Source organism: Scomber japonicus, chromosome 6, assembly GCF_027409825.1.
Source record: "Scomber japonicus isolate fScoJap1 chromosome 6, fScoJap1.pri, whole genome shotgun sequence".
NCBI lineage: Eukaryota > Metazoa > Chordata > Actinopteri > Scombriformes > Scombridae > Scomber > Scomber japonicus.
In genome coordinates, this window is record NC_070583.1 from 14,824,429 (window position 1) to 14,848,752 (window position 24,324).

Sequence of the window (24,324 nt, forward strand, 5' to 3'; positions counted from 1 at the left end):
ACTCTGCTACTGAAAAATACAGTATGAGTTTTCTAATGACAAAATTATATGTTTCTCTTGTGTTTAAAATGATAATATAAACTTGCTGAACCCCACTTGGTGAAAGTGGAATTTGCTGCATGTGTGTGTGTGACCGCAACTTAGTATCATTATTTTTCCACATTGCAGTGCTGTTCAATATGATATGTAGTGTCGACTGCAGCTGGAAGGAATGAAGCAAACACAGAAGGAGGTGAGGAGGAACTGGAGACTCCAGATGGACAACCAGACCAAAAACACTCCATTATAAACAAACCATTTCAGAGACGGGAGCCAGTCCTTCCACGCTAGCCTGGCCTCATCTCGTCTAATTCACACCATCACAATAGGGTGCCACTGAAAGGGCACTAGAGTGGGCTTAGCAAACACACACACACACACACACACACACACACTATTATGATAGATCAGCATATAGATCATACAGGTCTCTGAGCTTCAGACAGACCTACAGGTTGCCTCGTGTAGTTAACAACAACAACAACAACCATCTCCAAGTCTTCCCTTAGCATGTGTAACAGATATTATGCAACTGAAGTTTTTGGAAACAGTGCAGAGAGTGGAGCGAGAGTCAATCAAGAGAAGGATGGAAGCATGCGTACATAAGTGTTTGGACTAAGAGGTCAAAGTGAAAGACCAAGAGAAGGAATGCAATGAAGTGTTGATTTGAGAGGAGAAAAAGAGATTAGTTTGATCCCCAAACAAGATGGGAGGCGAGACAACAATGGAGGCTGACAAAGACAGGAAGTTGTGCAGAGGCTCTGGAATCTTCCACCTGCTCTACATCAACCTCCGCCTCCTCACACTTTATAGGAAAACACACACTTTGAGATCAATGACAACATATTTATTTATAGTTCCGTGCAGTGGGGATGCGCACGAGTTACAACAGATTCAGGTATGCCCACCAGTATGCAACATTAGGTAGTAGAGTGTGTGTGTGCGCATGCATGTTTGCATTTCAGACCCCTGAGATCTAAAGATTAGGTTCCATGTAGAAAAAAATGCTGTAATTTCAAAACCACAACAAAAGCATCCACAATGTGCAAGTTTTTAGTATTAAAGAGCAGTAGGAACAGAAGATGAAAAGGCGACAAAAAAAAAAAAAAAAAAAAAAAAGGTTGCCCGTCAATTCCAGGTTTTAACCATTCCTCCCCCACCTCTCTTTATTTGCCCCCATATGCTCTCCCTATAGTCCCCTAATCCATCTCTTCCTCCTCTCCCTCCATCTGTCCCGCCCGTGATACAATCTGCTACTTCCTGTGACACAGCACTAAAGCCACAAGCCACTTCCTGCTGCCAACCCTGCCTAATAAGGACTGCCTCAGCCTGAAAATTCAATGTGCACACACACACACACACACACACAAACACAAACAATGTATGCTTCTATATTTTCAGATAAAAGATGACATTTAAATGTAATCTGTGTGGACTGGAAATTAAAAGAAAAAAGGAGAACAAGAAAAACAAAAGACAAAAAAAGAAGAAAATAAACACAGTGAGTAAACAGCAGTTAGCCGCCAACCAGAACAAACTCTTGAAGAATGCTAAAGAATGTTAAAGACAGGCCCGTCCTTTAGAAAGTGGGTTTTTAAAATGTTTAAAACAATCAACAGACTAAGCTGGTCTCAAGAGAGGGTGGAGATTGTTCCAAAGTCTGAATGCCACCGCCTTCAGTTTTTTTCACATTTCGTTTGGATGACCTACGTGACCTCTTGGCAGCGTAATGGCTTAGTAGCTTGAAAATGTAGGCAGACTTGTAAGTGATTAAAAGAAACTTCAAAAATCGATCCTAAACTTCAGTAGCAGCCAGTACGGTGAATGTAAGAGATTTACGGTGGGTCCTAGTAGTTGGTAGTGTCCTGCTGCTATTTAGTATGAGCTGCAGACCTGCCAGGGTGAGGCACCTGTGCAAAGGTCAAGGCAGTAGTTAATGTGGGAAAAAATGAGGGCATGAATGATACGTTCCAAGTCAGAGGCAGATAATAATAGTGGGATTTTTGCAATGTTACTTAATTAAAAAAACAAAAAAAAAAAACAAAAACAGGATTGAACCAGTTTTTTGACATGGTGTTTGAATTTCAATGTAGGGTCAAACATAAACATCACATGGAGGACAACTGGGCCGATACGCTGGAAAAACAAACCCCTTTGTAACATTTTCACAACCAAATGTGAAAAAAAGGAGAGAATTATGAAGAGAGATTGATGCTTTCTCCAACCAGGAACTGCTCGGGAAAAAAAAATATGGCCTTTAAAAATATATTTGTTATATATGTATTGTGTGGGAGAGGTTTACAGTATCACAACATGTCAGAAAGCTGTATCTTTGTTGTTAATCACATAAAAATGCATTATATAAACTTTGTGACAGCTTCCTGTGATTGTGTCAGTAAATTGGCACACATCTTACATGTTAGTCCCATTTCTTCCTCCTCTATGATATTGTTTTTTAAGTTGCTGGCAGCTGGGTAGATTTTTGCCTTCTGATTTCCTATAAATTGAGAAAAATCTGGCAAACATAATCACAGCTGCTATAAGGTTTAGTCGAAGGTGATTTGTCTGCATTATGAATGGTCAAAACTTACTAGCATTCCTTTTAACATTTCATGAGAAATGCTTTCAGGCAGAAAATCAGGTGAGAGGCTTGTAACGACATCAGACCTAACCTTGGACAACGTTCAGACGGCTAAGAAGTGCTGAATGAGACGACAGGACTTCTAGGACTTCTTCTTATGGCGTGAAGACTTCAGGATTTGTTATTTTTCATTAGTTTTAAAAATCTTACATTCCTGATACTGAATGCTCCCATGTGACTCGTAAACAGGTGACTCAATATATGCTGAGCAGAGCTAGACACATAAATCAGTCAGGCCAATGTATCGTCCAATATTAGCTTATGGCAGATACATTAATATCTGCATGTCAGCTGATAACAAGAAAAAACATTTCATATGATTTTTATCTTGATCAAACTTCTTTAAAAACACACTAACTAAAAATGATATAGTATGATTTAGCAGATATATCATTACAAAAGTTTTATGAATTTATGTATGTGTATCAGCATAAAAAATCCAGTATGGGTCAGGCCATATTTGTTTATATGTCAAACACTCATAACAAATGTTAAAAGTGTTATGAAACTTATTCTTCCTCCAATTATGACTCAGCGTGCTGCGTTTGACGTGGCTGGACACAGAGTATATACCTGTGGACTGAGCATGATCTTAGATGTTTGGTTTCAGTATTACCACTCGAACAAAAGTTACACAGAGAACTTAGTGAAGACATAACTGTGGATTGTAGACAACACAATGGATTTTAAAAAGACAGAAGAAGACACACTGGACACAGAATTAGCATTGTCTTTAAATCCTCCTCCTCCAATATCAAAAATACTGCAGCGCTTCCTGATCTGACGGGCATCGAGCATGCTGTCCGTGGGCTTGTGGGAACTGGGAGGGGACAGACACTCAGGACTGGGAAACGGATGCATTTTTAATGGCAGAGAAAGCGAGGGCTCAGGAGTGAGACAGAGAGTGAGCGGCTGCATTATTGATTGAACGACGGACACTGAGACTTTAAAAGCGTGAGTGGCACACGCGCAAAAAAAAAAGGACAAGGACTTGTACCTACACACACACACACCCCCACCCTCACACCTGTCAACCTGCCAACACGTGTGTCCATGCTGACCCGCTGCACAGGCTGCAGAGGACTCATGGCTGGGTTTGACAGGGTTAGTGTTTTAGTCCTGGAATGGACCGCAGCAGGCACAGCCATAAACAATCTATTCCTGTCCTTTTCTCGGACCGAAGACCACCAGCCGATCCGCTGGTGAGGACACAGAGGGTGGCGGCAGAGCTGAGCTAACTAAGAGACAAGTTGACTTAAGAGGTTTTCACTTCAGCACAAATAGGTCATTGGCTGATGTTCAGGGAGGGATTTGAGCCACCAACCTTTAAAAACACCTCGAGCAAAAGATGTGACAAATATAAATGTGGACTCACACTTCTCCACTTGAAAATAACCACAAATATACTTCGAAGAATACCCCCCCCCCCCCCCCCCCACCAAAATAAAAAAACTGTCTTTAAATGTCATTACTACAGCCGCAGCGAGCTCCTCCTGCTGCTGCTGCTGTGGTTTCTTGGTCAGTAAGGGGTTAACAGGAAACCGCAGTGCACGGCCAGGGCACATGCTCTCTTGGATATGTCTGTATAAGGCTGTGCTCTCAGAGCTTTTCCTCAAATGTGCTGGCAAGTACAGTCAGGCCCGGTGGCTCTGTCTCTTCCCTCCTCCTCCTCCTCCTCCTCCTCCTCCTCCTCCTCCATTTACCTGACCCTCCCACCTCGCTGTTCTCCCTCTCCATTCTCTCCAAGTCGAGCTATTAAACACAGCACAAGATATGCACAGAGATGCCTCTTGATGGCATTCATGCTAAGATCTATCTTACATAAGACTGCAGCACGTATTTATATAGGCTTTTGGATCAGACTTAAAGTGAGAGGGATAGGATTACAGAGCACACATAAATTCCATGATTCATATACTTGAACATTCATCCCTGATCGTAAAAAAAAACAAAAAAAAAAAACGTTTACACTAACAAAAATACATGAAATATTAGCCCTGCGGCTGAGATGACAGACTGGAGTTTCACAGTCTCGTCTAGACAGTAAGTAGAGTAATACCCTTTACCTCTGCGTCCATTCCTGGCTCACTGTCCCTCCTAATTCGTCAGGCTTCCTTCTCTCCCAGGAGTTCATAATACCACTATATGAAAAGCCTTTTATTTTTAGTCACTACAGCCAACTATCATTTTTTAATGATGTCCTGGCTTTTTTGAGTTATTCTTGCCTTCAGGAGTAAAACGTCTCTGTGGTGAACACCCAGACAGTGAAGGAGACTGAGGCCTGGAGGGGGGGGGGTTAAACTCATGCACATTACCGACCAGCTACTACGTGTCGTGTCTCATTAATTAATACAAGTGTGTTTTTCAGAGCTTTGAGATTCGGTTCACACGCACGACTCAGGGCCAAACATTACAGATAAGGCGAGACACAGGTGTCGCGCTGAAATAATAACCCTCAGCTGGCCTTGCCGCGCCTTCGATGAATAAACTGTGATTCATTACTTCTTTTCTTCTTTGTCTGCTGTAGAACATTACGTTGAGAGCAGACAGGGAATGACAATAAGTCACTTAGTAGTGTGTAGTGGTGTGTGACCAAACCACTTCCTCCATCTCTGTCATGGCCTGATAAAAAAATAAAAACCACATTTCACTAATAAGTCACGCAAGATAAATATTTATTATTGTCTGGAGAAGAACAATGTTTTCTATGTTTTCTACCAGATACACTTTACGAATTTCTGGGAGAGGAGGAAGGGAAAAGGGAATAGAGAATAGAGATAGACATATATATAAAAAACTAACTCATAACTCATTCACACTCATTCAGTAACATGAAGCAAAACTGGGAAAGTGACATTCCAGACAGAAATGAGAAAAGGAAGTGTTATTTGCAAAAGGGCACCGTGGTAATGTCCAACATGTGCCTGTAGCCCTGCGTACACACATTTTGAAACCCATGTTGCATAAAATGTCACTTTCTGGTCAATTCCCCATTACAAGAGATTGAATTTTACTTCCTTCATGTAAACTAAAAGTGATGCAAATCTTTTTGGGCTTTTATTGCATTACTCAAGATAAAAAAGTTTGTTAGTATAGTGCTGCCTCATTACACACACACACACACACTGGACTGAGGTCACAATGGCTGTGATGCACTTGACCTCTGATGCTGACTCGAACATGGGGAGCCCACACAATAGTCTGTTGATGCTAGCCCGATCATCTGACAGCCTGTTACCCTCAAAGCTCCCTCAGGCCATGTATACGGCTGCCCACATGACTCTGAAACGCTCGACTACATACATACATACACACACATGAGAACCGCTTGTTTCTCATGTCAATATTCGGTGACTATCAGTGACTGTAACACACGGAGCAAGCCAAGATAAGCTCTCAAGCAGCAAAGTGCAGTTCTTGTTGTGAGAGTCCCATAAATGTTAATATGTAGCCTAACGTCCAGAGATGAGAATAAACTTCCCATTGATACAGCTTTACCCTTCTTTAAAATACGAGGCCAATGGAGAACATGTGCACAAAGAGATAAACAATGCAAATGATCCTGGAGGACTTTACTGGTGGTTAGCAAACCTAGAAAAGAAATGTAACATTTTGTACTTGCTTAATGTCGAAAATGTGAAACAAGGAAAACATTAATGTATTTAGCAATATCCTTTTAGTAGGTGGAGTCCAACACACTTCTATGTACTACAATGAACTTCCATAATAGACTTTTGGAAATCAAGCAGTTTCAGTTCAAGTTAAATCAAAGTTTAAAAAACCTTTACTCTCTGCCAGCCTGTCTTTCCCTTAGTCATCTGCTAACTTCACTCCCTCTTTCTTTGTCCTTTTCCTCATGCTTGTTTCTTTTCACACAGGTCCTAGCATGTAGCTAAAGGCACACAAACAGACACACACACACACACACACACACTTGCTGCAAGCTATTGCTTTCTGCTTTTGCAAGTCAGCCACACAGAAAACAGGCATCCAGGCTATCTTTGCTATTCTTCTTCTTAGCTTTTCTTCTCCTCAATACATTTGTCTGAACTGAGTCAGACACACTCCGCTGAAACATCTCCTCTCAGAAAAGCCCTATGCATTTTTTGCGCACTGACTCATCCCCCCCGACTGGAATCGTTTATGGAGCATTGTGGAAAAGTTGAACGCACGTTTTGGCCACGAGCTTTCATTTTGTTGTTTGACCACTTCAAGAGCCGAGATGAATTCCTTCCTGCTACAACTGGCACACTCGATGCCCATATTTGGAACCGCCTCACCTCTGTCCTCCTCGCTGAGCTCAATTCCTTTTACAGGTTGGAGCACATCCTCCTCGACTCTGGAGAAGGAGGGGGGGGGGGGGGGGGGGGGCGGGCGATCAACAGCACAAAGTGGATGAAAGAGAGCAGCGTCTCAGCTGTCCTGACTTGTACACCTTTTTTTTCCTTTGCGTGGTGATTTTTCTCAACTTTGGCCTCAAAGTCTAGAAAGACAAAAGCTCTGAAACGGAAGGAGGCAACACCTAAATCACATTTCCTGCCTCTAATTAAAAGTGAAGGACGAGTGTGCACTTTTTTGACCAAGATTTATGTACTCAGCATTCTTCATTTTCAGAGCTGCAATGATTAGTTGATTAGTTATCAATGATTTAATTATTTAATTTTGATAACTGCTTAATTGTTTTAACTTCTCTGATTTCAGCTTCTCAACATTTTTTGACAGTCAGCTGAATTAATTTTGGATTGTGGACTGTTGACAAGGACAAAAAAATATATGAGGATGTCACTTTTTTGACATTTTATAGTCAAAACAACTCAATTCATCAAGAAAATCATCAATAACGTAATTGATAATGAAAATACTCATTAATTACAGCCCTACTCTTAAAATCCACAAACGTAGACGTCCAACTATCAGCAAAAACTGATTTATGATTCTAAGGAAACTGCAATATTGAGTACTTTCTAAATGTCTGTACCAGTAATATATTTCTTCTCACATGTGTACTCTGGTTCCCTTAACGACACAGCGCTGGCTCCTTGATAAATGAACAACCCTCAGCTTTTTATTTTTATTTTTTATCAAGACACAAGCAAAAGAAAATCCAATGAAAAAAGTAATGAAAGGTTCAGGCCAATGTTCACCCTTAGCTGAGGGTAGAGCATTAACTATTTTAACAGATGACAAAAAGGAGAGGTTACTCTATTGATTGATTTTGATCAAAGTTGTTAACACACACACACACAGACACACAGACACACACACAGACACACACACACACACACACACAGACACAGACACACACACACAGTCTTATTTAGCATCCAGGAGCAAAACTGTGTTTGTACACAAGATTATGTGTCTCACTGTTCATGCATAAAAATGTCCTCCCATGCAGAAAATAGTTCAGTCTCAACACAAGAAGTCAAAACAGGTGCTCCTTCTAAAGCCTTCTGTTATAAACCCAAACTCCATATGTGGTCAAACTCAATGTTATCCTCCCTTAAGACTCAGAGTAGAAGTGCTGCCTAATGATAATGTAAAGGAAACGGACCAGCAGAGCAGTCACTATCTCACACAGCCTTTGCGTATCAGCAATCAAATAGATAAGTGAAGTTCAGATCTGACCTGAATGATAGATAGTATGTTTAGATGGCTGCAGTTTTTATACTAACTGGCATCCATTACGTTCCATTAACAAGTGGACCCTAGATGAACCCCTGATGTATCTCTCTGTGGCCATTAGCAGTGCTGACCATACAATATATCTCTAGCCACAACAAGCTTTGGTTTCACTGTGACGCTAGGCGCAGGCGCTCAATCGGCTCCATCAGCTCCATCAGACCACAGGGTTTGTTTGATGTGTCTTTGACTTGTATCTGCCACAGCAGAGCAGTTAGTTCTGCTTCATCTGACGCTGATGACGGCGAGATCGCTGCCAGAAGAGAAGTCATACGAGCTCAAATGGAACATAAGCCCCACGTTTCACATTTTTTCTCCATTCTGTGTGTTTTTTTATTGTGTTCATTATGTGTTCAGTGGTTGAGAATCTCAACGTTTTCTATCATCTAATGATGTATACCTTAATATGAAGATATAATTAGATGATAGAAATGAATGAACTATCAAACATTTTGCCACACTGTTTATACCAATATTAATGTTTGTATTGGACCAATCAGAGCGATCAGGACTGCAGGATATTACATTTGGCATCGATGTGATGAAGAAACTTGATTTGTTAGGTGTTTGATTCAATGGATTAGCAACAGGCAAATATTAGCACCTGGTAATATTCTTAGCACCTTAAAGTTGCAATAAATCATTGCTTTCCTTATTAAATAATCTATCTGTTACTGATGGTGACATCTGCACATTGCTTGTTTTGTCCAACCAAAACTCAAAAGAGTTTACATTCATAGAAAAACAGAGTAAGGTATCAGGTGTCATTTTGCTTGGTATATTATTTGAATGACACACACCTTATCAGCTTTGTCGACTGCCTGAATAATCTTTTGTTCCATCTTTTTATCACTTCATATTGACTTTGCTACATACGTTTTCACATACCTGACAGACAGATAACTCACTCAACCTTACCCAGTGTTACTGTGATTCCACTTTCTGCAGCAACTAATTACTTTTAGACAATTGAAATGGGCTCATTAGTCGTTACTGTTGTCTTATGTGAAAATAGGACAGCTGCAGAGGATAGCAGACAGACACGTCATCTGACCTTACTGTGTCTCCGAGTTGTGTTATAAAATCCACGTCATTGTAGCCAACTCGTGGTAAAACATAAATCATAGGCACGTTTCCACTGCAGGAACTTCGGGGTAATTTTTTGAATTTAATTTTTAACCTACTCCAGGGTAGGTACTCCGTTCGGCCCTGAAAAGCTCCTGGGTGGGGCTTGAGGTTAACCCGACGCTGATTGGCTAAACCTAGAGCAGGCTCTGACGCCATCAGAAAGCACTAAAACAAGCAGCATTTTTAAAATCCAGCAGGAGGGGAGCATTAGCCTAGCAGACACCGCTGTAAACAACAAGAAAGCACCGCCTCAGCTCCTTCCATCCTTCTTTGTTGTCGTTATGCTTTTTGTGACCTGCCAGGGTGACGTCACGGTCGAAACTGTCGCACAACGATTACGTGGCGATCGAAACTCATGACGTCGCCGAGGGGTCCTATTCTGCTGTGGAGACACGGCCACTGAGAGGGCCGAGTGAGAGGACGGTTCCTGTAGAAGTTCCTCTGCAGTTATAACGTTATGAATTGTAAACAATCACCATTACTGAACTCCTGCTGCTGCTGTTACAACTTTGATTTCTTGGTTTGAGTTGTGGATCTGCTGTAAAACCCGGAGCAGTATTTTAAATCATCTTTGTGAAACTGGATTGAGTTGTAGGGGGAAACAAAACATACTCCCCTAGTAAGTAATTACTCCTCACATGCATTAATTGGTCATGTAATTAATTTACTTTTTGAGAGAAGTAACTTGCAACTGTGCGCTTAATTACTAGCATTCAGTAACTTGCCCAACAACTACCTTACCTTACATCATTTCTTCAAAAGCATCACTTCCATAACAGCTAGCTAACTGAACAACAACAACTTCCATGTGATTGAGATGTGAGCAACAAGCTAATTATGCTAAAAAGGTGAAAGATGAAGTGATCATACAAGAAACTAATATCATACAGAGGCAACACAACAGTCTGAAGGCACAATTAAAAAAGAAAAAAAAGAAAAAAAAAAGAAAAACAGCAGCCACCACTACCAAGGAAACGGGACAATAGAAGGTTTTGTATGTTGAGCAACTCCTGTAGCAAAGCGTCTAATCCAGGAGGCAGGCTGGCATAATGGCCTATTTATGACTATGAGAGGTGGGAGGACCGAGAGGGGTAAATTGTTACAGGGTTAGGGGGGGTTGCAGTGTGATTGGGTGTTTTTAATACTGGAGACTGTGGAGTGATGATGCATACGGGGGGCTTTGTGAACATTTAGACACACTAGTCAAACCCGACCGTACGGCGAAGCAGCGAGGAGTCTTTTGAAGTGCGAGTCGACATGCAACTCTTTTATGATGCATGAAATAAAGCTATTATTCTTAAGCCATTATAGATAAGAATTCCCACAAGCACACCCCAATTACCTCCAGTTATTCTTCTTCTGGGGCACAGTGGGAGAGAAGGGGGGGGGGGTATTAGGAGGTCTTTGTGGGTGTGCAGGGTGTCTCCAACATAGCAAAAAAAAACAAACCAGTGGAGATAAATCAATCAGTCTCAAGGTCCTTTGCCTGATATTTAGATTTTAGGGAGTAACACTGTGTGCGGTTGAGTCTGCGTAAAAGGAAGCTGCTGATATCAGACTTCAGAAGAAAACCCAAAAAAATCTGACAAGTGGAGACATGAAAAACGAGCATCCCAACACACTCACACACTCACTGCTGTGAACATTAAGCAACACAGTGGTATGAACACACTGCTATCACAACACCAATGAGTTTCATCTTGTTATCCTTACATGAACATGCACACTAATATTGCTAAATGCCTTTAAAAAAAAAATAAAAAAAACAGCTACTACTGGCTTATTAGGACATGGGGTCAAGAAGTCAGAAGTTTTGATAGAGGAAGAAGGAGAGATGACAGCGAAAGAAGCAAAGATGGCTGTTGGAGCTGCATTCCTTTCGGGGTTATCGCCACAGCTGGGTCATATGCAGAAAAAGGAGTTGAGATGCGGAGGAGACTGAGGAGGAGGCCATTTCCTTGCTTTTAAGACTGATCAATAAGAAGCTTGAGAGAGAGAGAGAGACAGAGAGAGAGAGAGTGAGAGTCGGGAGAAAAGGCGGAGGAGCCTGGTTCGTCATTGCTTCCAGGTAAACTGAGCACAGGGTGTCGTCATATTGGGTGCTCGCATCACATTCGTGAATAGTCGAGCCTGGGGCGACCGTGCTGCTGGTGTGGGATAGGGCACGTCTTTTAGTCACGTAAACCCTGTCAGTGAGTCACAGCGTACAGACGGGAATCACCTCTCTGACAGTAACGGTGACTCATAATAAAGCAGATGGATGAACCTCTGGTGCCTCCTCACCCAAGGAGATGATAGTCTGAAATGCTGATGCTATTAAAACAAGGTCACGTTGGTTCACGGAAGCAAAAAAAAAGTGGAAGAAAAACTCAGAGGGGGAGATTCTAAATTTACAACAGTGTGAATTTATATTTAGGAACACAGATGTGCTCTGAAGAGACAGCGGAGGCAACAGTGAGTGGAATAGCAGGGCGTTTCTGCTGACTGTAGATGTAACGGCAGCTTAAAGTCAGGGTGTGTAACCGAGCCGTTTGTTCATTTGGGGGGAAATCGTTGAACTTTTGACCAATCTGCACTTCTGTGTCAACATTTACATTCCACGGGGACAGATGACAATGAGCATGAACACGGAGCTGCATTCCAGTCTTTACCTATTATACAAGGTGACATGAACTGTTCAGGCCACAATAGAGGGTCAGCCAAAGCAATATCCAGATAGCCCTACAATCATCAATAGGGATGCGGCAATTAACCAATTTCACTATTAACAGAGCTTTAAAAACATGAGAGCTTTGTTACCGTGGAAACTCAGCTATACTGACTGCTTCTGTTCTCACTCTCAAAACAAAAAAATAGATATTATGGTGTGTTATTTTTTTCTATGAACAACTAAACTAGACAATTATGTTTAAAAAGTAGTGCAACCGGCAGACCCCAAATAAACCTGGTTCCGTTATCAACAAGTACGCAAAGTTATACATGATGTCATAAGAGTGAATCCCCTTATTTGTGTTTGAAGGGGGGGTTTATTAGCTAACAGAGGCGAAAAGTGTTCTGTCAATGGCTGAGAGACCCAACATTGAAGTGCTGTATCCACCAAACCGCCTTAAAACTGTCAGTGTGGGGATATCATGGATATGTAAAGAATAACCAAGGGGTCGTTCAAGAAGACAGCTCTCCACAAGTCACTGCTAAAGGATTCAACACCTCAAACTTAACGCAACATCTTCCACATCATGTTCCAGTGACACCTGCTAAAGTCAAGTTAACAGACCAAGAAATAAAAGTTAGAAAATCATCACTTTAGTTGGAGGTTACTTAATCAAATACTGAATTGCGTTAGTGATTTAAATATGACCGCATCACTTATAAATCAAAGTCGCAGTGGTGAGTTGAGATTTGGACTTTCAGTGTGACATGAATCAATGGCAGAAAAGCAGGAAAAGGAGCATTGGACTGTTTTTATAAATGACCGCTGACCAAAACAAACATGAGGTCAGCAGTCTCAAAGGCTTCAGTGCAACCATTCGCATCCTGTTGACTTCTCTCATCTGTGTGGAGTAAACACTGGTATGGTGGGTAAACATGCCAGGTGTAAACACTAACCTAATATTAGGATCCGGTAGACATCTAGCAGCACACCATAACATCTAATTCATTGCATTTCAGTGATTGATAAACACCTGCAGAAGAGATGATATTCAAGACAGGATTTTCCTCATGCCACATGTCAAATTAGTAATACTAAAATCCTTATGTTAAATAATTATTAAAAACACTATAGAGATCAACTAAAGTTATTACTGTAATGTCCAGTCAGAGTTCATTTTGGCGTGGTATTTTCATTTCTCTTATTGACTTTTAGCCTAAGACAACCTCTGGTACTGCTGCCGTTTAAACCCTCTGTTGCAGAAGTAGTCTTTAAAACTACACGCGATCATATGATTTAATAAATAAATGCGTAATAATAATGAAACCAAGCTTCTTCCTCAGACTGTAATCATACCTTGGAAGTCTATAATCTTTCATCCCTAATCATCCAAAAGCCAGATGTCACCAAATACTACGAGACACCACTTCAACGCTTGATGTTACTTTTTTACAGTTACTTTTGACACTTTTTATTGTGCCTTTTTTTTTTTTTTTTTTTTTTTTACTGTTGCTGCAGCAGTTTATGGTCTCTACTGAGTGCAGCTGAGCAATCTGACAATAAAATAGTTCTCTTATCTTTCTGGATTATGTGTAATCAATTTATTACGCACCTTACTGGCCAGACAATATGGTGTCACTGTGGTGTGTACGTGAGTGCCTGACAATAACTCAAACACCAGAGTTAGGCTCTTAAGTTTTCATCGCTAGACAGCACCAATATTTCATATTAAAAAAGGAGAAAATGACGACAGCCACGATTTCAATAAATTGATCAACTGTGTCCATGGTGTCCAAGAAAATCACACATCAAAAATCTGAATTTGTCATTTTAAACTGAATCTTTGAGTTTTGGACTGTTACTCGAACAAAACATGATGTATAAAAGATGTTAGTTTGGGCTGTGGGAAGTTCATTTTCGATGTGTTGTAGACTAAAAGATTCCTTAACTAATCAGTAGATTCATCGATAATGAAAACAATAGCCTCATTAGCAGGGCATGTTTAATTCATCAAGGTGACTTTGGCAGTTCAAGAGCCCCCTGTTCCTGCTGCAACCAAAGTTACTAAGAAGAAATATGCAAAACAAACACAAACCGCGGACCAGCCCATGTGCCTGAGTTGAGATATATTGTTACAGAAAGGGCAACGCAATAGGTTTGAGATAAAGAACTAGTCACACAGGTTATCAGCCCTGCACCACCTTTGCTTTGCAACACTGAAACTCCCGGTCAAGAATTAAACTCAACAGTCAAGCTTTCGAGTGACTGAAACTGCGCCTTGAGTGGAGCACTACTCAGTTTAAATATGTAAGAAAAAGGAAAGGGGAAGGAAAAAAAATCAGCCTGAGAAGCCCCAACCAGGAGCTGTAGCTTCAAAGCATGTAATTGCCAACTGCACAGGCTGTGACAGGATGTGGAATTCGTGGACATGAGCTTTCCACTGAGCAATTTTGTTCCCGGCGCAAAACCCCTGCACTCCCAGAGGGAGACAAATAGTAGGAGAGGGATGGGTTTTAATGTGCGGCTGTGGAATGCATGACATGACATAAACAGCAAATGCATTTGGGCCAGCAGGGTGGCCGAGCGTTGATCCTGCAGCTGAAGGAGCCCCTGTAAAGACAAGAGTCCACCCTGCTGAAGTGTCTTTGAGCGAGACACTGAACCCCCCTCATATGTTTTATATCCTCACCTTTAACCTTACATGTAAATAGACTGCTGCTCACCTATGAGAAGCAAAGCAGACTCAGTTTCACGGTTTTATTCCATGTTAGTCCTCAAATGAAGGTGCATGTACTGCAGCCGGGAGAGCAAAAACAAAAAGAGTCAACATGGAGAGTTTGAAACAGACACAATGTTGGTGTCATCTGACCGGCTCAACTACTCAAACGTGAAAATTTCCACAGAGGCACATTTGAACCCGTAAAACTAGGCTGTCATTTCGACCCAAATACTTTCCTATAGGCCTGAGCACAACATCCAGTTATTGGCTCACAAAGGTCATAGAAACCTGCCACACACACACACACTCATGTGTGCCACTTTGTAACCACACCACAACAGCAAGAAGCCCAAGTTATTCCTGAGTGAGAAATCCTTTTTTAATGTGTTGGAAACAGCCGCTGTGGCGATTTAACCACTGGGTAGACTAGAAAGAGGTGATATATGGTGGGAATTTACCAGTCGCCTTTGTGAAACTGGTGGCAGAAACGCAAAATGTAGCCTAGAAACACAATGAAGATGAAGGGATTTGAGCCGCTTTACCCACCTCATTGTTTGGCCGGAGTGGAGATCCTCTCCTCGTCGGCAAGTTTGTTAGACTTCAGAGCTGAAGCCCGGCGTTAAAAGTCAGACTAGTGGGATAAAAACACGAGGGAAAACGGGCGGAAAAAAGCGCATCTACACCCGCAAACGGGGTAGCCACTAGTGGGGATAAAGAAGCACACCTCGACGATTTCCTGGTTGTGTGGAGCGGAGAGGAGGAGGAGGAGGAGGAGGAGGGAGTAGATACAGTAGTGGAGCGGGCTTGTCAACTCCAATCACTATCCCACATCGGTTTCTACGAGCTAAAGAGGTGAAGCCGGGAAGAAGAGCTGCTACGACCGAAGCCAAAACTTTTTCCTCTCACACCATGAGAGCTGCGCTTCTACAGATTAGACCGGTGTGCCTGCGCCAGACTTTTTTTCCTCTCTCCCGTCGGTCTGTCGGTAGGTCTGTGTAAATTCATTGGAGTGTGGCCCAACCCGCCAGCTTCAAAGTAGGCTTCATCCCGTGGGGCGTTCACGTGCGCCTCGGAAAAACTGAGTGATGTGTTCACTTTCAATTACTTGTCGTGATTTATTTTATAAGCAACGCTACAGAAATGTACAGAGATTTAAATGTGATAACCAGTAGTGGAGGTAAACAACTAAATGTACTCAAGCAACTTAATTTAAGTACAGTTATTTCCTTTTTTGTTCTATATGTTTCTGAGAGAAATTGTACTAGCCTATTTGTTCAACATAAAATTGATAGTTACAAGTTATTTTGAAAATGAACATTTTACATACAAAGCAACTTCTTAGCTTATCAATTAGGATGCAGAGGCCCTTTCCCTTAATATATATATATATATATATGTATAATTTTATTTTTTTAATAATAATATATATAATAATATATCTTTAGAATCCCCATCGCCCCCCCCCCATTTTTTTTTAACTTTTATTTTATATTTCCAATATGGCAGAACACAGTTTATGTAATTTTACTGTAAACCCATCCATGACTCTATGACTTTGTAGCAATAATCCAGTAATGTAACATTGAGTGACAAAGCCATTCTGCTGTATCTTCACTGCCTAATACTTGGGTATCAGATTTTTGATAATAATAGTGTATTAGAGATTCCAGCTTTTATTGAAATAAAATATATGTAAATAATAATACTTCTGTCATGACAGATGATCACAAAATATTTAACTTTACCATAAACAGTTTCAGTTTCAGTACACCAACATAATACCATATCAGCAGTTTAACCTTGTTATATCCTTGACATTTAATTCAAAACATGCACAAATGTAGCCTGACTCATTAAGTCTTTCTTCCGCTTCTTCTTGTACTTCAGGCAGTTCAAACACATGCATGTGTCTCCTTTATTGTAAATAATTAAGAGTATTTATTTAGTATTTATTTGGAGCTGTACATCATTATAGATAAAACAGACATAAAATAGAGTTACACTATTAGAGTAGTAAAATTAAACAAAAGTAAGCCTGATAGAGGTGGATCTAGAGCTGTGTTCAAACAATGTGTTTTGAACCTGGAGCATGATATCATCAACAAGACATGGCCACACTGGTGACACTGGTGGGTAATAACTCAGTAATGCAGGTGAGAGTCTGAGCCTTTTATGGTCAGACAGTCATTGCCACACAGCTGTACACATACTTTTCATTAGTTCCTTTCAATGTGGTGGAATATGGTAAAAACACACCCATCTAACAATGTAATATGATTCATGTTTCATGTTTCATAAGAAATGTTAACTGGAACATAGTGGTCTCTGAGTTTGGCAGCAAAATCTAAATTAGAGTACTAGAGAAATGTCAAAACTATGAATTAAACACAGCTTGCATTAATATGCCCTGAAAATATATCAGCACAACAGATGCAAAAAAAGCCCCTCGAGTATTTTACTTATTTTTGTGTGTGTGTTTCATTGTAATGAATGGATTGCCATGTTAAGATACTTCACCCATGTCATATCTATGGCACTACATTATGTAGCTGCAACCTAAACCACAAACCACAGGGTTACAAGACCCCCGACCACCCTCCATTTTCTTCTTGACCGATCAATATCATCCACATGTTTATTCCCCCCTTCAAATCACATTTGACAAGCTGGGCATCACAACAATGTCCCAAATACTAAATTGGTGGTTTATATATGTAATATCCAATAGCACTTGAAGGCAGCATCTCATCCAAACCAGGGACCAAGCCAAGCCCTCCACCTCACCCTACTGGCTGTATGGGTAAATTCAGGTTTCTCCCAGCTGCTGTGGTGAGCCGTTTCATTATTCCATAGATAGACCTTCTTCAGAATTTAATGAGTAATGTTTCTGGAATGAGGAAAACCGATTCAAAGGATCGGGCAAGACACAACAAATATTCAATGCTGAAATTTAGAAATCTTTTATTAAAGTCCACAATACATGCTGTTGTAGCTTAATACACTCTAATTCAATTTAAACAATGAAAGGAAAAAGGAGTCCAATGCCTCACATGGCCCAGTTTTCAACACTGAAATACTGTACCCACTAAAAGCACTCCTTCTTCCTAATGGGGACAGAAGTGGAAGAGAGGATGAGAAAGGAATGCATTACGTCTGCTTGGCATGTGTAAACATCCACAAAGCCAATATGCCTTCAGTCTCAACACACACACACACACACACACACACACACACACACACACACACACATAGTTAAACATAGTTCAAGTCAAGTTACTTCCGTCTGCCAAGATACATGACCAATAGACTCATGAACTAATTTGTCCCTGCTGCCATTGGCCTTTTAAATAACTCAACATGATTTTATATATCATACTATATATCTACTATGTGTTATTGTTTGTCAGATGGTTATGTGGTTACTGCTGGCCGTACAACAAACTCCCCTTCAAGGATAATAAAGATATCGTTGCTGTTTGACTGCTCTGAGCAACTGTTAGTCTGGTATTTCTGAGCCATGTGCCTCCTGTTAACCCTGATGACTACTAAAGCTCAAACTGTCAAGTAAACCCCAATTTCTTCTCTTGCCGCTGAGTGTGCAGTTTTCCAAGATATTAACACCAGACCCTGTGAGGTCCCATATGCCGAGGTGTTTGTGTGACATATGTTGGCACAGACACAAAATGTTGGTCCAATTCCCAGAAAGTAGCCCCGTAAAGAATTAGAAACAGCTATGTAGTAATTTTAGGTTTCTCTTGGCCTCCTCCCCTTCACCACAGCTTTATTTCCACAGCTTGACGTCAGTCGGTCAACACCGTCCACAGCTGGCGGTCTGACAGAAGACCTGCAAAGTGGTCTATATCAGATGTGGAGGATACAGAATGGCTATAATGAAGAGATTAAAATGTTCAGAGGTATTGTTAAAGGTGGGGAAAATGAAAAAGAGAAAGAGGGGCAATATGGAAGAAGAGCAGCAAGATTTTGACAAAGTGGATGTTTTGGTCAACCGGGCTGAATTACACTTGTGCATCTCTCTCTATGGCAGCTCTTGCGTGTCTGAAGAGAGGCTATTATGTAAACAGACTGCACTTCTATACTACAGCTGACATCAGAGAGACCAGGACTTGTTGAGACTCACAGTCCCGAGGCAGCGTCTGAAAGCCTCAGCCCCAACTGTTGTTGAATAGCAGATGAATAAAGAGAATTATACAACTTCAGCCAAGGAAACAAAGTGTCAGTCTGGAGGCTGAGCTTGGTAGCATTTAGCAGGATGGGATTTATGAGATTGCACTCATCATATTGCATACATTTGTAGGATTTTGAAGGAAATGCAGCAAGTGTTGCTGTTACTCAAGTGCTCTAACTCTCATTCCATCTCCTGTTTGACAGGGCAGGAATGTGGCTGGAGGAGGGTAAAATCTGAAAAGGGGAGCGAGACACAACACTAACAGGTTTGCCCCGGAGGCCACTTGAGCAAAGAGCAGCAGTGAGATTGTAGAGAGAGAGAGGTGGAAATGTCCTGAAACGTAGGCCCTGAACACCTCAAAAAAGGCTCCATTACATACTGACAGCATATCAACATACTGGGTACTATCCTTAAAGTGAAGAATATATAATTATTTTCATTTTTAAATGTTCTGCTTTCAGATTGTTTTTTAAACTTCAGTTTAATATTCACACCAGAGCATTGTGCTATTTATGAAGAAAAGTTTAATCTGTGTGTAATAGTCAGACTTCTATGATGAACATTAAAAGGAAAAATATGGCATGTCAAATATTTGTATTCATGTTTCAAATCAGATGATGCTTTCAAAGTCCAGTAAAAGTATTTTTGATCTAAAGATAGACTGTGTTTAATTAAAAGGGCCAGTCATTCAAATAAAAGCGTATCCCTGTGTCTTACTTTTATGATCCACTAGATGGCAACATAATCACAATATATTACACACACATGTCTGTGTCGAACATTTTTCACAGCAGTGCACTGGAAAAAACCCTCTATCAATGTTGAGTTCCTGTATTTTCTGATGTTTTGCAATCAGTTTTTTTTCTGATGCTTCTCTTTTCAAATTCTCCCTTCAAAAGATTCACAACATGCCCATAAAATAACATGATGATGTTAGAATATCCGCTGTATTTACATAATAAAACTAGTATTATTATCTTAAAACTAAATGCTATGACACATTAATTAAAAATATTATGCTTTGATATTATATGCAAGTAAACATGATAGCATATAACAGTTAAACATTAACTACAGGCATTATTATAAGCCAAGGCTGGAGCTATTTCTGGACACGTATAGGTCAGGTCCTTTGTAATATTTCTAGCGATTTCTGGAGTCACTTTACATCAAAGGAGTTTACATTGTAGTATACAGTATATTATAGGCTACATGTTAGATTTTTTAAAAACCTGATTGGGATAGTTTTTTGTCTAAATATCTTAAAATGTGACTTTCACACATAGGGAAATAAAAAAGATGTAATCAATGGTATCAATAAAATTACTTTGTGACTTTGATACTACACGAAAATCATTTTAAATTACTTCTTTTTTTTTTTAAATGTAAACGGTTCTTGGATCATGATCCTGTTGATGGCACGGAAACAACTAAACCCCACATAATGGACTATTTAAAAAAATCCTTGTTGTAAGAAAACACCATTATAGCAAAAATGTTAACTAATTTCTTCCGAAAACATTATAAATTATGTATAATTAAAGTAATCTGAAATTATAATTATGAGACAAAGATATGGAGAAAAAAAAGTAGCTACATTTGGGGTCTGCGTTAGGGTACCTCAATTGATATGATTAAATGTAAACGTCTATAAGAATAAATAAAAGTTGTGTTACAGACACCTTCTCTCTTCTCTTTCACTACAGCACTTGTTTTATAGTCTCCATGAAGCAGCTCATACACCTGATCCTCTTGTTTTGGCTGTCACTAAATGTGTCCTTGCAGTTACTGTCATTCACACTTAAAGAGAGATGAGTGAGGGCGGTGTTGATGTGTTTACGGAGCTGATACCCTCTCCTCCTCCTCCTCCTCCTCCTCCTCTTCCTCCTCCTCCTTTCCCTCCACCTACACTGCCGGCTCTGACACCCGGGCCGCGGCTCTGCTTGAAAACAAACTGCGGCGTCGACTCCGGTTACCGGGACGATCGATGCACTGCGGGGTGTCTCGTTGCTCGGAGGCTCGAGTATCGATGCATGGCCGATCGCTATCATAATCACACTTCCCCCCTCTTATCGCTTACCTACTGAATAAAACATCTGCCTTCCTGCTCATGGATCTCTAACCCCGCGAAATCTGGAGGGAAAGAGACTTTCTGACGTGTCTTTGAGATCAGTGGAGTAACATGAGAGAAGCGCATCATGACACTCAACACGTGGTCCCCAAAGTTGTTTTTATCTCAGGCATCTCCAAATAGACCCTCCCGCTGTTTGATAGAACTCTGACCCAGGATGCTGCAGATGACAGTACTGAGACAAGTGATTTAATCCAAAAGAGTGACATTTTCTTTGTGGGTTATTGTAATGTTTCTAAATAAAAAGTGTCAAGTGTAGAAATGTGTTCTCCATCTTGCTAGAAATATCCTCAGTAACACTTTGGTGCTCACTGGTCATCATGAGGTCAGATCATGTGCTATTATTCAAAGTTGTTCTGTATCAGAAGCTTATGGTAGAGTTCATCTAGGGGTCCATTGATGCCACCACTGAGATCTGCTGCCCATTGGGGTCCTGCTTGATGAGTCAACTCAGGTGGAGAATACAGTCTACTTACTCTTTGCTGCTTTTAAAACCAGTCTGTGATTTAGGAGTGATAAATGAATAGAAGTGATAATTGGAAAGCATCAAAGGCAGACTGAAGATGAATCAGGGCCTATACGCTGGGGTGCAGCCTGCAAAGAAAAGGACACTTAAGTATAGATTAGCAGGTTATTAATGTACAATTTAAACAGCAATTGACCTGTGGTGACCTATTTCTAATAAAAAAGAGGACTTGGCTGAACACCACTAGCAAAAAACAATGAAATGTGGCTTCATTTAAACCTATAGACTGGAGTTTATGAAGTAGGATTTTATGATCAATGATATCAAATTCTTTTGAGAGGTCAATGAAGAGAGCAGCACAAAAAAAGACAATGTTATGAATGGTTGAAACTGCAGCTGTTATTGTGCTGTGACCCAGGTGAAAATCAGACTGCTGTAGCTGTAATAAGTTTAGTGAATAAGTCAATAAAGGCGCGTAATTGTAATTTAACATTAAGCCAAGGAGATCTGTAGCCAGATAGATGACTTCTCATAAACAGTCTGAATCTGGATTTAAGTATAGCACAGGGTGTCCAGTCTTACTGCAACACAGTATGGAGTGACAGATGTTCAGCTGCAGCACAGCTCAGCACAAAATCCAATATTCCATATCACAGATTATAACAATGGTGGCCTTATTCATTGTTACATCTGTGCTAGGGTTGAGGTTATTGTAAAGTATACTGGTTAAACTGAGGTCAAGATTTAGGTAAAAAAACAAAAAACAGCCCCCCCCCCCAAAAAAAAACACCCCAAAAAACACTGACTGATGCCACATAGTAAACTCCCTTTAATAAAAAGATCAGCATGTTTGATTATTTACTTTATGTTGTTTGACTTTTTTAGTTCTGTAAATAAAAATAAAATTGAAGAAAGAAAAGAAGAAAGATCAGCATAAATCTGTTGAACGTTTACACAGATTTGGTCTTGTTTTATAGTGCAAAACTTCCTTTAAACTGAAGGCTCAGTCATAATCAAGAGTCACCTGTAATGACAATCTGTCAGAAAACATGTTAATATATTAATCTGATTTAAATCTCTACTGTAATCATTAAAAATGACTGTGGCTTTTTAATCCAGCCAAAAGATGTATCTTGGTTTCCTGGTTTTACTTGGCTGGCTGAATGTGAGAAATTACTTTACATTATTCAATTAGTATGAAAAATCAAGTCATCTTCTTTCTTAAAAGAAAGGCATTCTATGTGGCTATTTCACATTTTAAAGTACATTTTGGATCTAATGCTTGTTTTTGTAATTTTATATGGTGTTTTGTATTCTTAAATATGTTTAGGTTATTTGATTTCTGAAATCATTTTCACCTTTCACATTTGACAGTTTACTTCTACTACTTTACAATGTTGGATCTATCAATCTTTTACTCTCATTAGTTTATTTCATCATCTAAATGTTTAGCATTGATCATCATGAGTTATTTTTTTGTTTTTGTTGTAAATCTTTGAAATATTCTTTAGTAACATGCTATAAATACTTACTGGATTAACCTTAACGCAAAACCTTACAACGTCTGTAGCACAGGTTCCTTTGTATGAAAAGTGCAAATAGAAAAAGTAATTGTACAATAAAGATAAAATCACATGAACACTTTAATCAGGAGATGATGGTGCTTACAGGGCCCTGAGCAGCTGCTGTGTTTCCTGCTGCCTTGAGCCACCTATCTGTAAAAACCTGTCAGGTTTGCAGCCCTCGCAACATGATCTCTGTCAAACTTTTGGTTGAAGTTGAGATTTGCCTGAAGCTGGAAAAAGAAAGGTAACATTAGATTAGTCAGAAAAGTCATGAAAGTTCACTGCATGCATGCTCAGTGCTTCAGCAGGTTTTGCCTGAAAGCTGTATATCAAACATGACTTAATGCCCACACAGGTGCTGGGCTGGCCTCAGGTATGCTGGGGTTAATTAGTTAGTTTTGGACACAAAAATACCTTTCAGGTGATTATGTATTTTTATGAGGCCAATAGATAAAACCAACTGATTCAATGTTCGTAAAATATACAGACAAGATTTTTATTGACTCACACAACTAAAATCCAGTACACTCTATTTGAACACTGAATGTGAGAGCACCAAAGAGTGGAGCTTAGGGTCTACTCATTGGGGATAAGTAAGGTGAGACTTGCTGTTAAGCTATTAAGACAATTAACAAAGTGGTCAGGAGGGGCCAAGCAGCAGAGAAGAACAGCCCGAAATGGAGAGAGATCAGGGTGTGAAGTGACAGTCAGCACATCTGGTCTCATCAATAATGCAGAGAGCCTTTAAACGGCAGTTTGTCGCATATTGAGCGCTGCTGACTGAAATCAAGCCCGACACCCAAGATGCTGTCAGGGGAGAGTGAAAGGGTGACAGCGGGAGGAGGAGGGAGAGAGGGACTCGGGTTGACAAGGATACCAAAGAAAAAAATAGTTTTCATTAAGGCTTTCTCTGACTCACCTGATGTAGTGTGCATTAGATGAGTGAGATTAAAACAAATAAACATTTAATATGTTTGAGGAATGGAGGTGAATAACAGGTGTTATATAATGTGCAAACAGTTATGATCATTAAAACAGATTTATCCAAACTAATGTTGGACATTTTAAACTAATATGATGAAATAAAAATTCAACAGAAACATTAAGACACACACAG

The 24,324-nt window shown here is 40.2% G+C and overlaps 1 protein-coding gene across 2 annotated transcripts in view; it reads right to left on the reverse strand.

Moving 5' to 3' along the window:
* The window catches only part of vaspb (vasodilator stimulated phosphoprotein b), a 29,953-nt gene extending 14,137 nt beyond the window's left edge, over positions 1 to 15,816 (reverse strand). For both annotated transcript variants that reach the window (XM_053321416.1, XM_053321415.1), the window contains exon 1: positions 15,406 to 15,816. In XM_053321416.1, the coding sequence (XP_053177391.1) occupies positions 15,406 to 15,410 (5 nt within the window). In that variant the 5' untranslated portion in view covers positions 15,411 to 15,816. The remainder of the gene's footprint in view (positions 1 to 15,405) is intronic.
* Positions 15,817 to 24,324: the final 8,508 nt, after the last annotated feature.